At 53.3% G+C, this 13,543-nt stretch overlaps 1 protein-coding gene and 1 long non-coding RNA gene across 2 annotated transcripts in view; one reads left to right on the forward strand and one right to left on the reverse strand.

The window, feature by feature from the left end:
* LOC115947799 lies at positions 1-647 on the forward strand. Its single transcript, XR_004081659.1, has 2 exons — positions 1-39; positions 173-647. It is a non-coding gene; the product is annotated as an uncharacterized LOC115947799 (long non-coding RNA).
* A 975-nt stretch (positions 648-1,622) lies between these two features.
* Positions 1,623-13,543, reverse strand: part of IMPDH2 (inosine monophosphate dehydrogenase 2) — a 12,663-nt gene continuing 742 nt past the window's right edge. The window contains exons 2-12 of the mRNA XM_031056319.1: positions 13,382-13,532; positions 12,719-12,925; positions 9,521-9,608; positions 8,772-8,971; positions 7,612-7,702; positions 6,839-6,934; positions 3,154-3,297; positions 2,866-3,010; positions 2,637-2,780; positions 2,177-2,260; positions 1,623-1,908 (exon numbers count right to left, since the gene is read on the reverse strand). Of these exons, the coding sequence (XP_030912179.1) occupies positions 1,887-1,908; positions 2,177-2,260; positions 2,637-2,780; positions 2,866-3,010; positions 3,154-3,297; positions 6,839-6,934; positions 7,612-7,702; positions 8,772-8,971; positions 9,521-9,608; positions 12,719-12,925; positions 13,382-13,532 (1,372 nt within the window). The 3' untranslated portion in view covers positions 1,623-1,886. The remainder of the gene's footprint in view (positions 1,909-2,176; positions 2,261-2,636; positions 2,781-2,865; positions 3,011-3,153; positions 3,298-6,838; positions 6,935-7,611; positions 7,703-8,771; positions 8,972-9,520; positions 9,609-12,718; positions 12,926-13,381; positions 13,533-13,543) is intronic.

A 13,543-nucleotide genomic window follows, 5' to 3' on the forward strand; every position in this document is an offset into this window, starting at 1 on the left:
AGATGCGGGAGCGGGATTGCTGTGGAGGTGCAGGACACGGTAAGGGTGGGCACAGGCAGCACCCCTTTGAAAGGGAGGGAAGGAGGGAGGGGGTCATGTGCCGTGTGGGGAAGGGCCGAGTCTCCTCCTTTCTGAGGGCTGGAGCTTCACTCACTCCCTTTTCTATTCACAGGCAAATGCATGTGCAACCTTCAACTTCCTCATGAACGAAAGGCGCGTGGTGGCTGCTGGGCTCATCCCCCCGCGGGGCACCTAAGGCGTGTAGGCACTGCCTGCCATGCCCAGGGGCTGAGTGGTTCCTCCCCTGCCTGCCTGAAGCCCCCAAGGGTCACTGCTCCCGTGAACTGTGGAGCTGTCGGCTCAGTGATGGCTCTGCACACAGGAGGGATGTGAAATACACGGGCTTAGCTCCTCCCTGCAGTCTCTGGCTTCTTGGCCTCCCTGCCCAGGCTGGGCTGGAGACTGTGGGGCACAGCACAAGGCTTTGCTGGTGGCACTGCTCCCACAGCCCTGCCAAGGTCATGCCCCACGCCTTGGCAGCAAGAAGCCTCCTGAGGGAGGGTGGAGGCTCGTGGGGTGAGCTGTACAGCCCCAGGCACATCTGGAGCTCCATAAGGAAAATACATGTAAATGGGAAGTACAAGAAATTGTGTGGTGGTTAATGCACAATGCATTGAGGCTGTAACAAATTGGGGGGGGGCACGTGCTCACCTTGGGCACTGGGCAGCATGTGTGCTGGTGGGATGCCATGTGCCAGCAGCTTCATGAGCACAGCCAGCACAAGCAACTTGTGTGTCCCAGCTCGTGCTGGCCTGGCTTGGGCTCTCCAGTGGAACTTTGTACCACCCCAGCACAGATGTCCCTTGGGCAGTGCTGGTCCAAGGGTGCTGCATCCCCTTTCATTGAAGGCTCAAGCTCCAGCAGGGGACTTGGAAAGGGTCCCTGTCCTGAACTGGATGGTTCATAGTTGGGGATGTCACCCCTGGGGAAGAGTACATGTACCTAATGGAAGCCTCATGCCCTGAACTCTGCCACCTTGGCAGGCAAAGGCAGGGGATGCAGCTGCAAGGTTTGGGTGGCTTTGCTTAGCAAGTGTCTCACAGGTAAACCTGCCAAGCCAGGGAAGGTTGCCCTGCTCAGGCCTGCAGAAATGCAGACCAGCTCCTTTATAAACTCGTGCCCATTCCAGTGCATTGTCCACCTTCCAGCAAACAATTGCTCTGTTAGAGCCTGGGCAGGTATTCCACGGTGAGCAGCCCAAGGGGGTGCAGCCACTGGGCCTGGAGGTGTGGCAGCTACAAGACGTTTAGGGGAAGAATGAAGGATTTGGACCAGGAATGGGGGCCTGCAGCATCCTGGCTGCTGCCACAGCTGGGTTTGGCAGCTGCCAGCAGGAGATAACGGCAATGTAAAACTGTTTGCTTTCTTACCCAGCAGCCCAGCCCTTGTTTTCTGCTCTCAGGAAGGATTTTAAAAGAAGCCACACTGTGTTACCCACTCAGCCCTGTCTCAGGGCTCTCCCTTCCCTGCTGCCCTTCACATGCACACAGTCCCTTCTGGGGTTATCAGCTGCCTCTGACAGTGTGGGAAGCAAGGGACAGAGACAAGGACAGAGAGCAAAGGAGGTGAAGAAGGAAGAGGGGCCCTGGGCTGACACCAACTGCACATATTTTAATTTTTTTTATTGTAAAACATGGCCAACACGTGCAAGGCTCCAGCCCAGGCTCACGGCTCCTGGGTGGAAGGCGGGCCCTGCGGGTGGTCAGAAAGCAGCCAAGGGACAGCAGGAGCTCCAGGCAGCCCAGAATAATGGCACTTCTGCAGCAAGAGCAGCTCCCACGCAGAGCAGCGCAGGGCTGGGTGGCACAGGGACAGACAGATCTCTCTCAGAAGAGGCGTTTCTCATACCTGTGAGAAAGCAGCACCAGGGAGCCCCTTTACTGACCAACCTCACTCAGGGCAGGGACAAAGGTGCAGTATGGGACAGATCCTGACAGCCCAGGGAGGGGGAACAGCCTCAGCACCCTGACAGGCCAGGGCTTGGCCCAGCTGTGGTGGCAGGGCAAGCCAATGAATGGCACACCAAGCCAAGGGCATGGCAGCTGAGGTACAGGGTGGCTGTTCCTCAGCCCCAACACCCCCCCAGGGTGACAAGGATCCTGTCAGAAGCACTTACGAGTGGAGGCCGTGCACCCCTCCTTCAACCTGGGCAGACGTTGTCCTCTTCTCAAATTTCAGCTCTCCCGAGTACATCATGGCTCTGAGGGGGAAGGACACCTGTCACAAGCCAGGCAGAGTCCAGGGAAGACAGTGCTCTGGCACATGCTCAGCTGGAACATCTGGAATGAGGGTCACTGGTTTCTCCAGCTGTGGCCAGAATGGTCTTTGCTGTGCTCCCAAGAACAGACTGGATAATGTAATCCCAACATTTTGAGCCCAGCCAGTTGAATATGCCACAACAGACCATACTCCTGCATCCCTGGGGCTGGCAGATCCATTATGCACTGCCCACTGGAGATGAGGGAAGAGAGCTACAGATTACCCAGAACACACCACAGCTTGAGTACAGCTGCACAGGGACTCCAGACAGCAGCACCATGACCTAACCAGAGCACAGGCAAGGGGGAAGCACTCACCGGACTTGGGTCAGGCTCTTGGCACCGATATCCTGGCAGGAATTCTGGATCCCAGCAATAAGGTATGGAATGAATTTATGGATAGAGCCCTTGTCTTGCACTGCACCGGAGACCCCCTGGGCCACTTTAATTTTGTCTGTCTCACTGCATGAAAGCACAAATCAAGGGTATTTGTGAAGCACAGAAACCCCAAAAGCTTGATCTGCTGCCCCAAAGCACCACCTCTGACCTGAAATACCGATTCTGGCTGCCCAAGTTCTTGTCCATAGCATCTAGGGAGCCCATGCCACGGTATTTCTTCAGCCTGATGCCATCCGAGAAGAAGTACTCGCCTGGGGCCTCCGTGGTGGCAGCCAGGAGAGAGCCCATCATCACTGGCACAAGATATCACCAGAACAGCACATCAGCAGCAGTGGCTGCAGCCCCGTGCCCCCAGCCACCTGCAGGTAAAGGCCCTCAGGCCCAGTGTGATGCCATATGGAAACACCTCCCGGCAGATTCCCACAGTGGTGCTCACCTGTGGAGGCCCCCAGTGCCAGGGCCTTGGCGATGTGCCCGACCGTCTGGATGCCTCCGTCGGCGATGACGGGGACGCCGAACCTGCGCGCGTACTCGGACACCTTGTACACCGCCGTGGCCTGGGGACGGCCGCACGCCAGCACTGCGGGGACAGACACACAGCTCAGCCCCAGCCTGCAGCACGGCCCCGTCCCAGCAGGCTCGCTCAGGCTCCCAGCACACACATGCTCCAGCACTCAGAACGCACAAATCCCTGGGAGCTCCTTCCCTAGGCTGAGTCCAAGAGAAGCAGATGCCCGGGAGATGCCTGCTGAGACGTCCTCACAGCCCTTGGCTCCAAAAAGCTGGGAGTGACCTCGGGACTCGGGGCTTTGATTGGATGCCTGGGATCAGACAAAACTCGTGGCTCAATCCTTGTGCACAGCAGACGTGGGGAGCTTGGGAAGGAAATAAAGTAAACTCCAAAAGCCCCTCTCCAAAGCATCCCTGGCATGTAGCCATGGCCCACTGCTGGCTCTCTCCTGGAGCTGCCAGACTCCTTGTCCATGTACCCAGCATCTGTACAATGTGCCTCTTGAATGGAAAGGCAGTTGGCTGGGAGAGAGCTCATATGCCTGTATATGCTACAGATATAAATATATCTATGCATACAGGTCTGCATATACACACAAACACACATGCAGCAGTGGAAAAGGAAAGAGGCAGAATGGTTTGGTAATAATTTATCTTCCTGCCCTGCAATGTAGCAAGGATTCCATCAAGTTTAGCTGCCCCATGAGGAGAGAGTTGTTAGCTTTGGATTTACTTGTTCTTCCCAGTCAGTAGCAGTTAAGCTTCCCATTATGTAAGGAAAACCAGCACAAGGCATGTCTTGTAACATGTTTGTCAGCCACAGGCATGCAAGAACACTGAGGTAAGCTTCTCTCAGGGAGATGTCCCTTCCCCACCATCAACTGGAAGCCTTTTCTTCAGTCATGGTTAGTCCCATAAACTGGGAAAGATTAGGGCCATACAGTATTAGTACTCTGGAGTGTGAAATCCAGGTGTGGTTCAGCCTGCACGCAGCAGTGCTGGCAGCATGTCCCTGGCTGGGGCCAGGAGGCTACAGTTTCTCTACTCCCAGCACTCAGCAGCAGCTGCTGAGGGAGGGCAGCCAGACTGCAGGCTGAGATTGTGACAGAACTAAATTTAATCAGACCCCAGCATTCAGCTCAGGCTCAGCCAGCCAGGGAGAGGCTGCCAGCTTTATTATCATCAATGCCCTTAAAGAGATGGTCTTGCAGTTCTGCACTGCTGAAGGCCACAGTGCAGTGCAAAATGCTGCTGTGGAAGAGCTCTGTGGAGAGAAACACCCATTTCCGAAGGGTTTTGAGTCCAGGGTCTATGGGAGTGTGCCATAGACAGTGCAGGGCCTGCAGAAACCTCTCAAGCACAGAGACCAGCCCTTTTAAGGCACAGCTGGGCTCAGGGCCCCTGGGAGCATCGTGCCTCTCCGACTGTCCCAGTGCCCAGTGCCACAGCCCCGGAGCGCAGGCGTCCCAAGCAGGGTTCTGAGCACACACACACATCACACGGTCAGGGAAGGGTTTGTCCCTTTCAGTGCATTGGCAAAGGGTGGCCCTACAAAACCATCTGCTAGAGAAAACCTTCCAGGATCTGCAAGAGTAAACCTCTCCCTTTGAGGTGTGTCAGAACTAGGGGAAAGGACAAAGCCTAAGGCTTGCCTTGCAGGGGCTGCTTGGTCAGAGCATCAGAGCAGAGAACACTGCACCCTGGGCTGGGCAGGCAGAAGCCCCTTCTCTCCACAGGACTTGGCGGGGAAAAGATGGAACACAGCTGCCAAGGTGGCCATGTGCAGTGAAGTCCCTCTGTAACTCAGGGGAGCAAGCTCCATGGGAAGGGAGCACAACTTGCCCAGAATTAGGGCTACATTTTGAGCACGACCGAGAACTGCTCAGGTATCACCTCCCAGTATTGGATCAGCAGGAGCATGCCTGGCTAGAGATCCAAAAGGTGCAGTCAGGCTCCTAACTGGAATTTGGAGTGGAGAGAGGACAGGCCTGAGTTCCTTCAGCTTGGACAGTTCAGATTCTGCTTTATGAAATCAGAAAGGCTTCTCAAATTTAATTTCAGATTCAAAACCAGTATCCAAAGCCACAAAACCCCAAGTGCATCTACAGCTAAATTATTCTCAAACAAGCAGTAAGGCCATGTGCAGCCAAATCAGGGTCCTGCTTCAAGACACATAATTAGGGTTGGGAACAGGGCAAGTAACTTACTATAGGTGCCCGTGACAGTAGAAGGGCATTTGGGGCTGTGGGACTTTAGGTCTGGAGGGATCTTTGGAGCAGCTAAACAAAAACAAACACACACATTTTAGAGACAGAAGAACAGCAGCAGAACAAAGGACCCCAGAAATGACCTGCTACTGGGCAGAGCATACGGTGTGGGACAGAGCTGACTTTGCAGACCCTTCCTAGCCTGAGCCAAGCCAGAGGCCAGATCCAAGGCAGCCAGGCCTGGCTGTGCACAGCGCATGCTCGCCCTACCCCAGCAGCCACCCAGAGAGGTGACCCCTACCCCAAAAAGCCAGAGCTCTTGCCCTAAACAGTGCCAAAAACCTGGGAAGCTGCAGGCAAGAGTTCTGCAACCACATCTCCTGTGAAGTGCCACCTCTGCTCTACACCTTCTCCAAAACCAGCACCCAGCCCCATTCCCAGGGCAGCTGGAGGAACCCCAGGGACATTCCCCACTCTGCAGATCAGAGCATGCCTTTGCCTCAGAGCCAGGGTAGGACATGTGTGCCCTGGCTCTGCTCTGGCTATGGAAGTGTCAGCCCAAGGATACTCCTCCCTCCTCAGAAAGCTGCCCTGAGACACCCTGCCCTGACTGGGAACCCCTGCAGCCAGGCAAAGCAGGAACACAGCACAGGTCCAGGGCTGCTCACAGGCTCCATTCTGGAAAGGGCAGAGCTAATGCAGCTCCTACAGCCAAGCAGCTGCTCACTTGCTGCCTCCTGTGGCACAGGCCAAGGACCAAAGCAGTGAGGGGCTGTGCTGGTGGACTGCAGCGCCTTGCTGCACCACCACTCTGCACCCCACCTGAGGCTCAACACACAAGGACTGAGTCTGTCCTCAAGACAGACTTTCTTCAGGCCCTGGGGGATGCCCCTCTTGCCTTATAGCTAAGGGTGGCACAGCCCCTGCTCCACGTAAGCTCTGTCTAACTGCAGAGACAAAAGCAAGAAATCCCATTTTGGCCTGGAAACTACAAAGGCATCAAGCCCAGATCAATAGTCAAGCATCACGCACACTGCTGCCAGAGGAAAGGGAGCACAGACAGCCCAGTGTGCTTCACCCATCAGCACTGAGGATCCAGTAAGCCCCTCTCCCTGCAGAGCTGCCTGCCAGCCCCATTCCACACTGAGCCAACAGCTCCCCTCGGGCAAAGCCACCATCTGCCACACCGGCTCTACTCAGTCTCGGTCAGTCCTGGGAAATGCCTTTGCTGCTGCTGCCACCCCAAGGGTTGGAAGTCCTGGACAAAGAGGGTGAAAGATGTCTTCCTGATGGACACTGCCCTCAAAATGGGAGAATTCCATCCCAGCCATGCTGCTTTTCAGCAGGGAATTTCTACTAAGCACGTGTCTTCAGCCTATTTAGGAGGCGGCTGATCTCTCTCACCTTCCTGTGTGATGCAGATGGAGCCACTGCCCATCCCGACCCTCAGGGCATCAACCCCCGCGTCAATCAGGTTCTTGGCCTGAGCCGCAGTCACCACTGTGGGGAGCAAAAATCGGTTTGAAAACAGACAAGCACATTTGCAAACAACACTTCTCTGCCCTGGAGGTTCCCCCATGGCTGCCAACATCCCCCACCCTGGGCAACAGCCTGTGGCAGAGCCAGGCCATTCTGGGAGGAGCAGTGAGTTTCTGCTCCAGCGGCCACAGTGGGTGAGGTCACACTGCCCCTTCAGGCTATTCTGCAACTTCTACCCAAAGGCTGAGGCAGCAGAAGTCATGGCACGGTCCCAAACACTCTCTGGGCTACACGAGGTAGGGAGGGCAGAGTACAGGGTAACAGCAGCATCAAGTAAAGACAAGGACCACTGGGCTCCGGTGTCGAGAGACAGGGAAAATTGCCACTAGATCTCCACATCAAGCAGTATCATTACTAAGCAAAATTTTAAACTGATGTGTAAAATAAGCTAATGCATAATGTGCTGTGGAGGACTGTAACACGCTGCGCTGCAGAACAAAGGTTTCTAAGTATCTGCAGCAGTAAGGTACTGCCCTGTGTCTACAGTGGTCTTGCTCCATTCCACAAGTCAGAGGAAACCATTTCAAGCTCACAGAAATTTACCAAGATGATCGTTTCATTCACATCCCTGCAGCTCCCTCTATGTCTAAGAAACAAATGTCATTTAAAGACAAGAAGGGTCTTCAACACATGCCTACCATTTCCTCCAATAACTTGTAGGTTGGGATATTTCTCCTTAATGTATTTAATCATATTGATCTGGAAGATGGAATTCCCCTGAGAGGAATCCTGCAACAGAAAGAAAAACAGTTTCAACCAGAATTTCTCCACATTACAAATGCAGCTTCAGAAAAGTTTCAGATTTTCACTCTGCTTGCTGGGGTCTCTGCTAAGCTGAGTAATGGGCAAAATGACTCCCCAAATTGGGCACGGAACCCCAGGAGAAGCTGCTGCCAAGACAGGAATGTACTTCCCTGCACAAGGGAAGTACATTGTAAAGACTTCAGTATTGTAAAGACTTCAGTAATATCCTTCAGGTTTAATCCTGTAGCTTCTACAGAAGGCAACAAGCAGAACATCTGGCTGTGGATACAAACCATCTGGCTCTATCAGCAGGACACTGTCAGCCCTGTCACAAACTACAGGTGAAATTGAGAATGTTTCTTGTGAAACCCAGGAGGGCTGGTGGGGGGATGCACCTCCCTACTGTGCAGCAGAGCAGCTCAAATACCAGATGTGGAGCACTGAGCACTCAGTCCCTGCCAATCTCTGTGACCCAGTCAAATGATGTCTGTTAAACATTTCCCACTGCACAGCCGTGCCCTCAGAGCACAGCACACTCATAGTATCACAATCGATGAGAAAACCATGTGCAAATACAGGCAGTGACAACTGTGCCTGAAAGTTTACAGGTCAAAAAGGGAGACCAGCAGAGCAGTTCTGGGCTTACTGATCACTCCTGAACATCAGTAAGAGAGTAACACAGTAACAAACACCAAAGGGACCAAGGGAAACTGATAAGCTGAATATTCAAAACTAGTCAGGAACATCAGAGAGGCTGGTGGCAGAATGCAAGAGGTATTTGTAGAAGATTCTGTATTAACTGACAATGTTTCTCTTCACAGCCTTCAGAGCTTCAATGCACCCTACAAACTCCTTCAGGTCACATAAGTTTCCAGGGAAGAGGAATCCCTCCAGTCTGAGGATTCTAACCTGAACAAGACTGAGAGATCAACAAACTGCCATATTCTAACACAGAAAGGCCTGTGACAAAGACAGTGACGTTCATCCAGCCTGGGGACTCAAGCCCCAGTGTCCCAGGCCGACACAATGCCCATGGGTGCCCAGGGGTGCTCACCAGCACGACAGCATCCACGCCAGCCTGCACCAGCAGGTCCAGCCGGTACTTGTCATCCTCATGGGTCCCAATAGCAGCACCACAGAGCAGCTGCTTCTTGGAGTCCTTGGAAGCCAGAGGGTAATCCCTGTTCTTCTTGAGATCAGTGCGGGCAATGATAGCCACCAGCTCGTCATCTTCATTAACAATTGGCAGCTTGCCTGGAAACAGACAGAAAGAACATCGCTGCAGATTTCTGCAGGAGACAGGCATTAGCTCAGAGCAGTGCAGCAGCAGGCAGGCAAAAACTGCTACAAGATGGAGACTCAGGTGTGTTACCAAATCTTGCTTGGCCATGGACACCAGCAGCCCTAGCTTGAGAAACAGAGAAAGGAGTTTGTAGGACTGGAGAAGGACTCAGTATTTTTACATCAACCATAGAAAATGTGTGCATTTCTTAATAATTAGACACACAACACCCTATTAAAAGTCAAACTACTAAACCCCAAGAGGGATGAACTGAGCACTGAAATGCGAAGGCCAGGCCAGAAAATCAAAGACGTGGCTGGACAGCCGAACACCAGGCTGCCAAGAATCCCTCAACTCCAAACACACTTCAGATGAAGGCATGTGAACTCTGTACCCCAGCAGAGGGCTGTGGGCACTGTGTTCACCGTTGTCTCCCATGTTTCACCCACACAGGGACTGTGTGCCCACATTCGCCCAGCGCTTCCACAGCTCTCCCTCGTGCCACAGACAGCCACAGGTACCTTTTTTACTCCTTTGCAGAATTTCATTTGCTTCCTTCAACATTACGCCAGCTGGGGCCACAACAAGATCTTCCCGCTTTGTCATAATCTAGTGGGTGGGAGAAGAGAAAAAGTCACAAGAACTCCTTCACACTGATCTGAAAATACCAAACCTCCCTGCCCACGTGAAATGCTCTGCAGTGGCCGGGCAGGAGTGCTCCTCAAAGAGACCACAGCACAGCAACATGCCTCCAGGAACACACAGGAAAAGCCTCCAGTGTGCTGTCCCCATGTGAGCACTGGCATCAGGCCCCAACCCCTTCAGTGCCCTGAAAAGAGGAGATGGCACAAGGCCTCAGGAAGACAAGTGAAAGCACCTGGAAACAAGGGACAACTCTCAGATGACCCTTGTTTGGGATATCACCCTAACAGCTCTCCCTTTCGTTGGAGGACATGCAAATAAGGGGTGGAGACACCTTGGGAGTCTCATGCTGTTCTGGCAGAAATGGCGGTGCCCTCAATCTTGTTTTCAGGCAGCATCTCCAGTGCGTAGGCCCTGGAAGGGCTCTGCCCAGAATAACCCACTGCTGCTGCTGGTAAGGTCAGTGGGGCAAAGGAGTTGCATCAATCCAAAGATGCTCAGCCACACTCACTCTGACAAACAAGCACCACAACACAGTGGAAAGCAAAGGGCAGTGCTGGACAGTGGGGAACATCTGACCTGGTATGGTGGCTTTCATCACAACAGTGCTCTCCCACTGGGAGAGCAGCTCAGAGATAATGAAATCTCCATCCTTGGAGATTTAGAGACTGCCCCACAAAACCTCCTCCAGCTCAACGTGCCTTGAGCAGGTGGCTTGACAAGAGACCTCCAAGTCCCTTTCCAACCACAGCATTCTGTGATCATCAAGTCCCCATGAAAGGTTATTTGAGAAGGCTGGGCAAAGCTAAAAGGGAGCATTCTCTAACCCATTCAGGAAGGTAGGTCAGTTGCATACAAAGCAGGAACATTCTAGTAATTTATACCATAAGAACAACATTTTGCATCGGAAAGAAGCTGACCATGCCTCCATCTACCGAAAATGCTGTGACAGAACCCACATCTCAAGAGAAGCCTGAGGCATCACAGACATATCACAGAACCACTAGGCTGGAAGAGACCTTCAAGATAATCGAGTCCAACCCATGTCCTAACACCTCAATTAAACCATGGCACTCAGTGCCACATCCAGCCTTTTTTTAAACACATCCAGAGATGGTGACTCCACCACCTCCCCAGGCAGACCATTCCAGTGCTTTATCACTCTTTCTGTGAAAAACCTCTTCCTAATATCCAACCTATATTTCCCTTGACACAGAATGTCTGCAGGAGACCAGTATCCATAACATCTTCAGGACACCTGTATCCAGAGGATCTGCACAGTATCTGTATCCAGAATGCGCATCCTTCCCATACTGAGGGCCCAGAACTGGACACAGCACTCAAGGTGCCGAGTACAGGGGCAAATGACCTCCCTGCCCCTGCAGGCCACAGTGTTCCTGATACAGGCCAGGAGCCATTGGCCTTCTTGCCCACCAGGGCACTCTGCTGGCTCGTGTTCAGTCAGCTGTCACCAGCACCCCCAGGTCCCTTTGTGCCTGGGCACTGTCCAGCCACACCGTCCCCAGCCTAGAACGCTGCAAGGGGTTATTGTGGCCAAAATGCAGGACTGGACACTTGGACTTATTAAACTCCATCCTATTGGACTCTGCCCATCCATCCAACCATTCCAGGTCTCCCTGCAGAGCCCTCTTGTCTTCCAACAGATGGACACATGCTCCCAGCTTAGTGTCATCCGCAAATTTACCAATGAAAGACTCAATCCCCGCATCCATGTTGTTAATGAAAATATTGAACAGAGCTGGCCCCAGCACAGAGCCCTGAGGGACACCCCTGGTGCCTGGCCCCAGATGGATGCAGCACCATGCACCACCACTCTCTGGGCTGGCCATCCAGCCAGTTCTGAGCCCAGTACAGAGTGCTCCTGTCCCAGCCCTGGGCTGCAGCTTTTTCAGAAGGGAGTTCTGGGAGACAGTGCCAAAGGCCTTGCTGGAGTCCCTGTACACAACAACCACAGCCTTTCCTGCATCCACCAGGAGGGTCACCTGGTCATGAAAGGAGACCAGGTTGATCAAACACCCCTCCTAAACCCCTGCTGGCTGGCCTGGTACCCTGGCCATCCTGTAAGTGCTGTGTGGTGACACTCAGTATAAACTGCTCCATCACCTTACTGGGTACTGAGGTCAGGTTAACTGGCCTATAATTACCAGGGTCCTCCTTCCCACCCTTGTTGTGAATGGGTGTCACACTGGCCAGCTTCCAGTCATCTGGAACACACACTGACAGCAGAAAGCTTCCTGCTCTGCAGTGCTGAATAACCCAAAGAAAGTATGAGGAAAGGTCCTTATCTGGCTCCTCTGATGGGCAGCGTTGCTTCAAAGGCACTTTTATAACCTGCTCCTAGTTTAAGGCTCTTGTATCATTATCTTGTATTTATAGCCAATTTCAAACCAAACAGGGATCAGCATGTGACACCACGTTTGGTCAGCAAGAGCTAAAAATATTTGTGAGCCAAGAGGAAAGCATGGCCAAGAGGCACTGGTGGTGTAACCTGACAGCACCGCAGATCTCCAGTTACATAGCTTGTGTAACTGGAATCACAGAATGTTCTCCTGCATGAGGGGAGTCTGACAGTGAAGCATTATGAAGGCCAGACTGCAAGACTGCAAGTTCAGGGGGTTATTTGAAAGAACAAGTAATCCAGATGATGCATACAGGGAAAGGCAGCCCAGAAAAGGAAGCTCAGCACTTGGAGGGTTTGCTGGGCAGAGCACAGCTGCTACAACGCTGGCAGTGCCAGCATGTGGGACTACAGCAGCAGCCACAAACACCAGCAATTAATTAGCGAAGCAGGGGTGAGGTTCCGCAGCACCAAAAGATAATCCTCATGATTCACATAAACTGCATGGTCTGCACTGCAGGAGTCGCTCAGAGAGTGCAAACGAGCAAGACACTCTCCCCTAGAAATACACTCACAGACAGATCTGCTGAGCTAAGCTGGAGCTGCTCCCTGCCACTGGCAGAACACCTCACAGCCACACACTCACCCTTATTCTTATCACAGGCCACACGGCTTCCTAACAAAGCGTTCACAGCCCTCAGGTGTGAGCACTTCTCACCTCACCGAGGGGCAGGTCATGCTCTGACTCTTTCAGGAAATCAATATCTCTGGACGAGATGATCCCAACCAGCTTGCCCCCCATCTTCCCATTGTCCGTGATGGGAATCCCACAAAATCCATGACGAGCTTTTGCTTCAAACACATCTCGCACTCGGTCATTGGGGCTCAGCACCACGGGGTCTGTGATGAATCCTTGCTCGTATTTCTGAAAGGAAGCAGATCCAGCAGCCAGGTTGAGTGGCACTGCCAGGCCAGAGAGGAGCGAGGCACATGCCTGCAGGTTACTGCAGCCACTCACACGGGTCTGCCATCACCCAGCCTAGCCGCATGCTCACCAACAGGACGACTCTCAAACCAGCAACAAGGCTCACGCAAATAATGTTAACATGGAAGAGCTTCCAGGCTAACCTCCTCCCTGAAATGATGGGGAATATTCCCACACCAGGAGGACTCGAGTCCCAGGCTGACCACAGACAGTGCCTGGCACACAACAAGAGGGCTGTGCCTGCAAACCCTGGCAGCACTACAGCTCTGAAACACGAAGATCGGGCACACGTCAGCAATCTCCTCACACAGCTCATTCAGCGAGGCCAGACCCGCTCCCATCTCTGCAGAGCGCCCTGTCCCAGCACGGTTTGGGGCTGCCGTTACAGCCACTCACCTTCACCTTCCGCACCTCGTTGGCCTGGAACTCCGGGGTGCAGTTGTGGTGGATGAACCCGATTCCTCCGGTCAGCTGGGGACACAAAGGCGGCTGTGAGTCACCGCAGACCCTGCCCGGCGCTGCGGCAGCGGGGCCGGCACCGATGGAGCTCCGGGCCCG

The sequence above is a fragment of the Geospiza fortis genome, unplaced genomic scaffold, assembly GCF_000277835.1.
Source record: "Geospiza fortis unplaced genomic scaffold, GeoFor_1.0 scaffold70, whole genome shotgun sequence".
NCBI lineage: Eukaryota > Metazoa > Chordata > Aves > Passeriformes > Thraupidae > Geospiza > Geospiza fortis.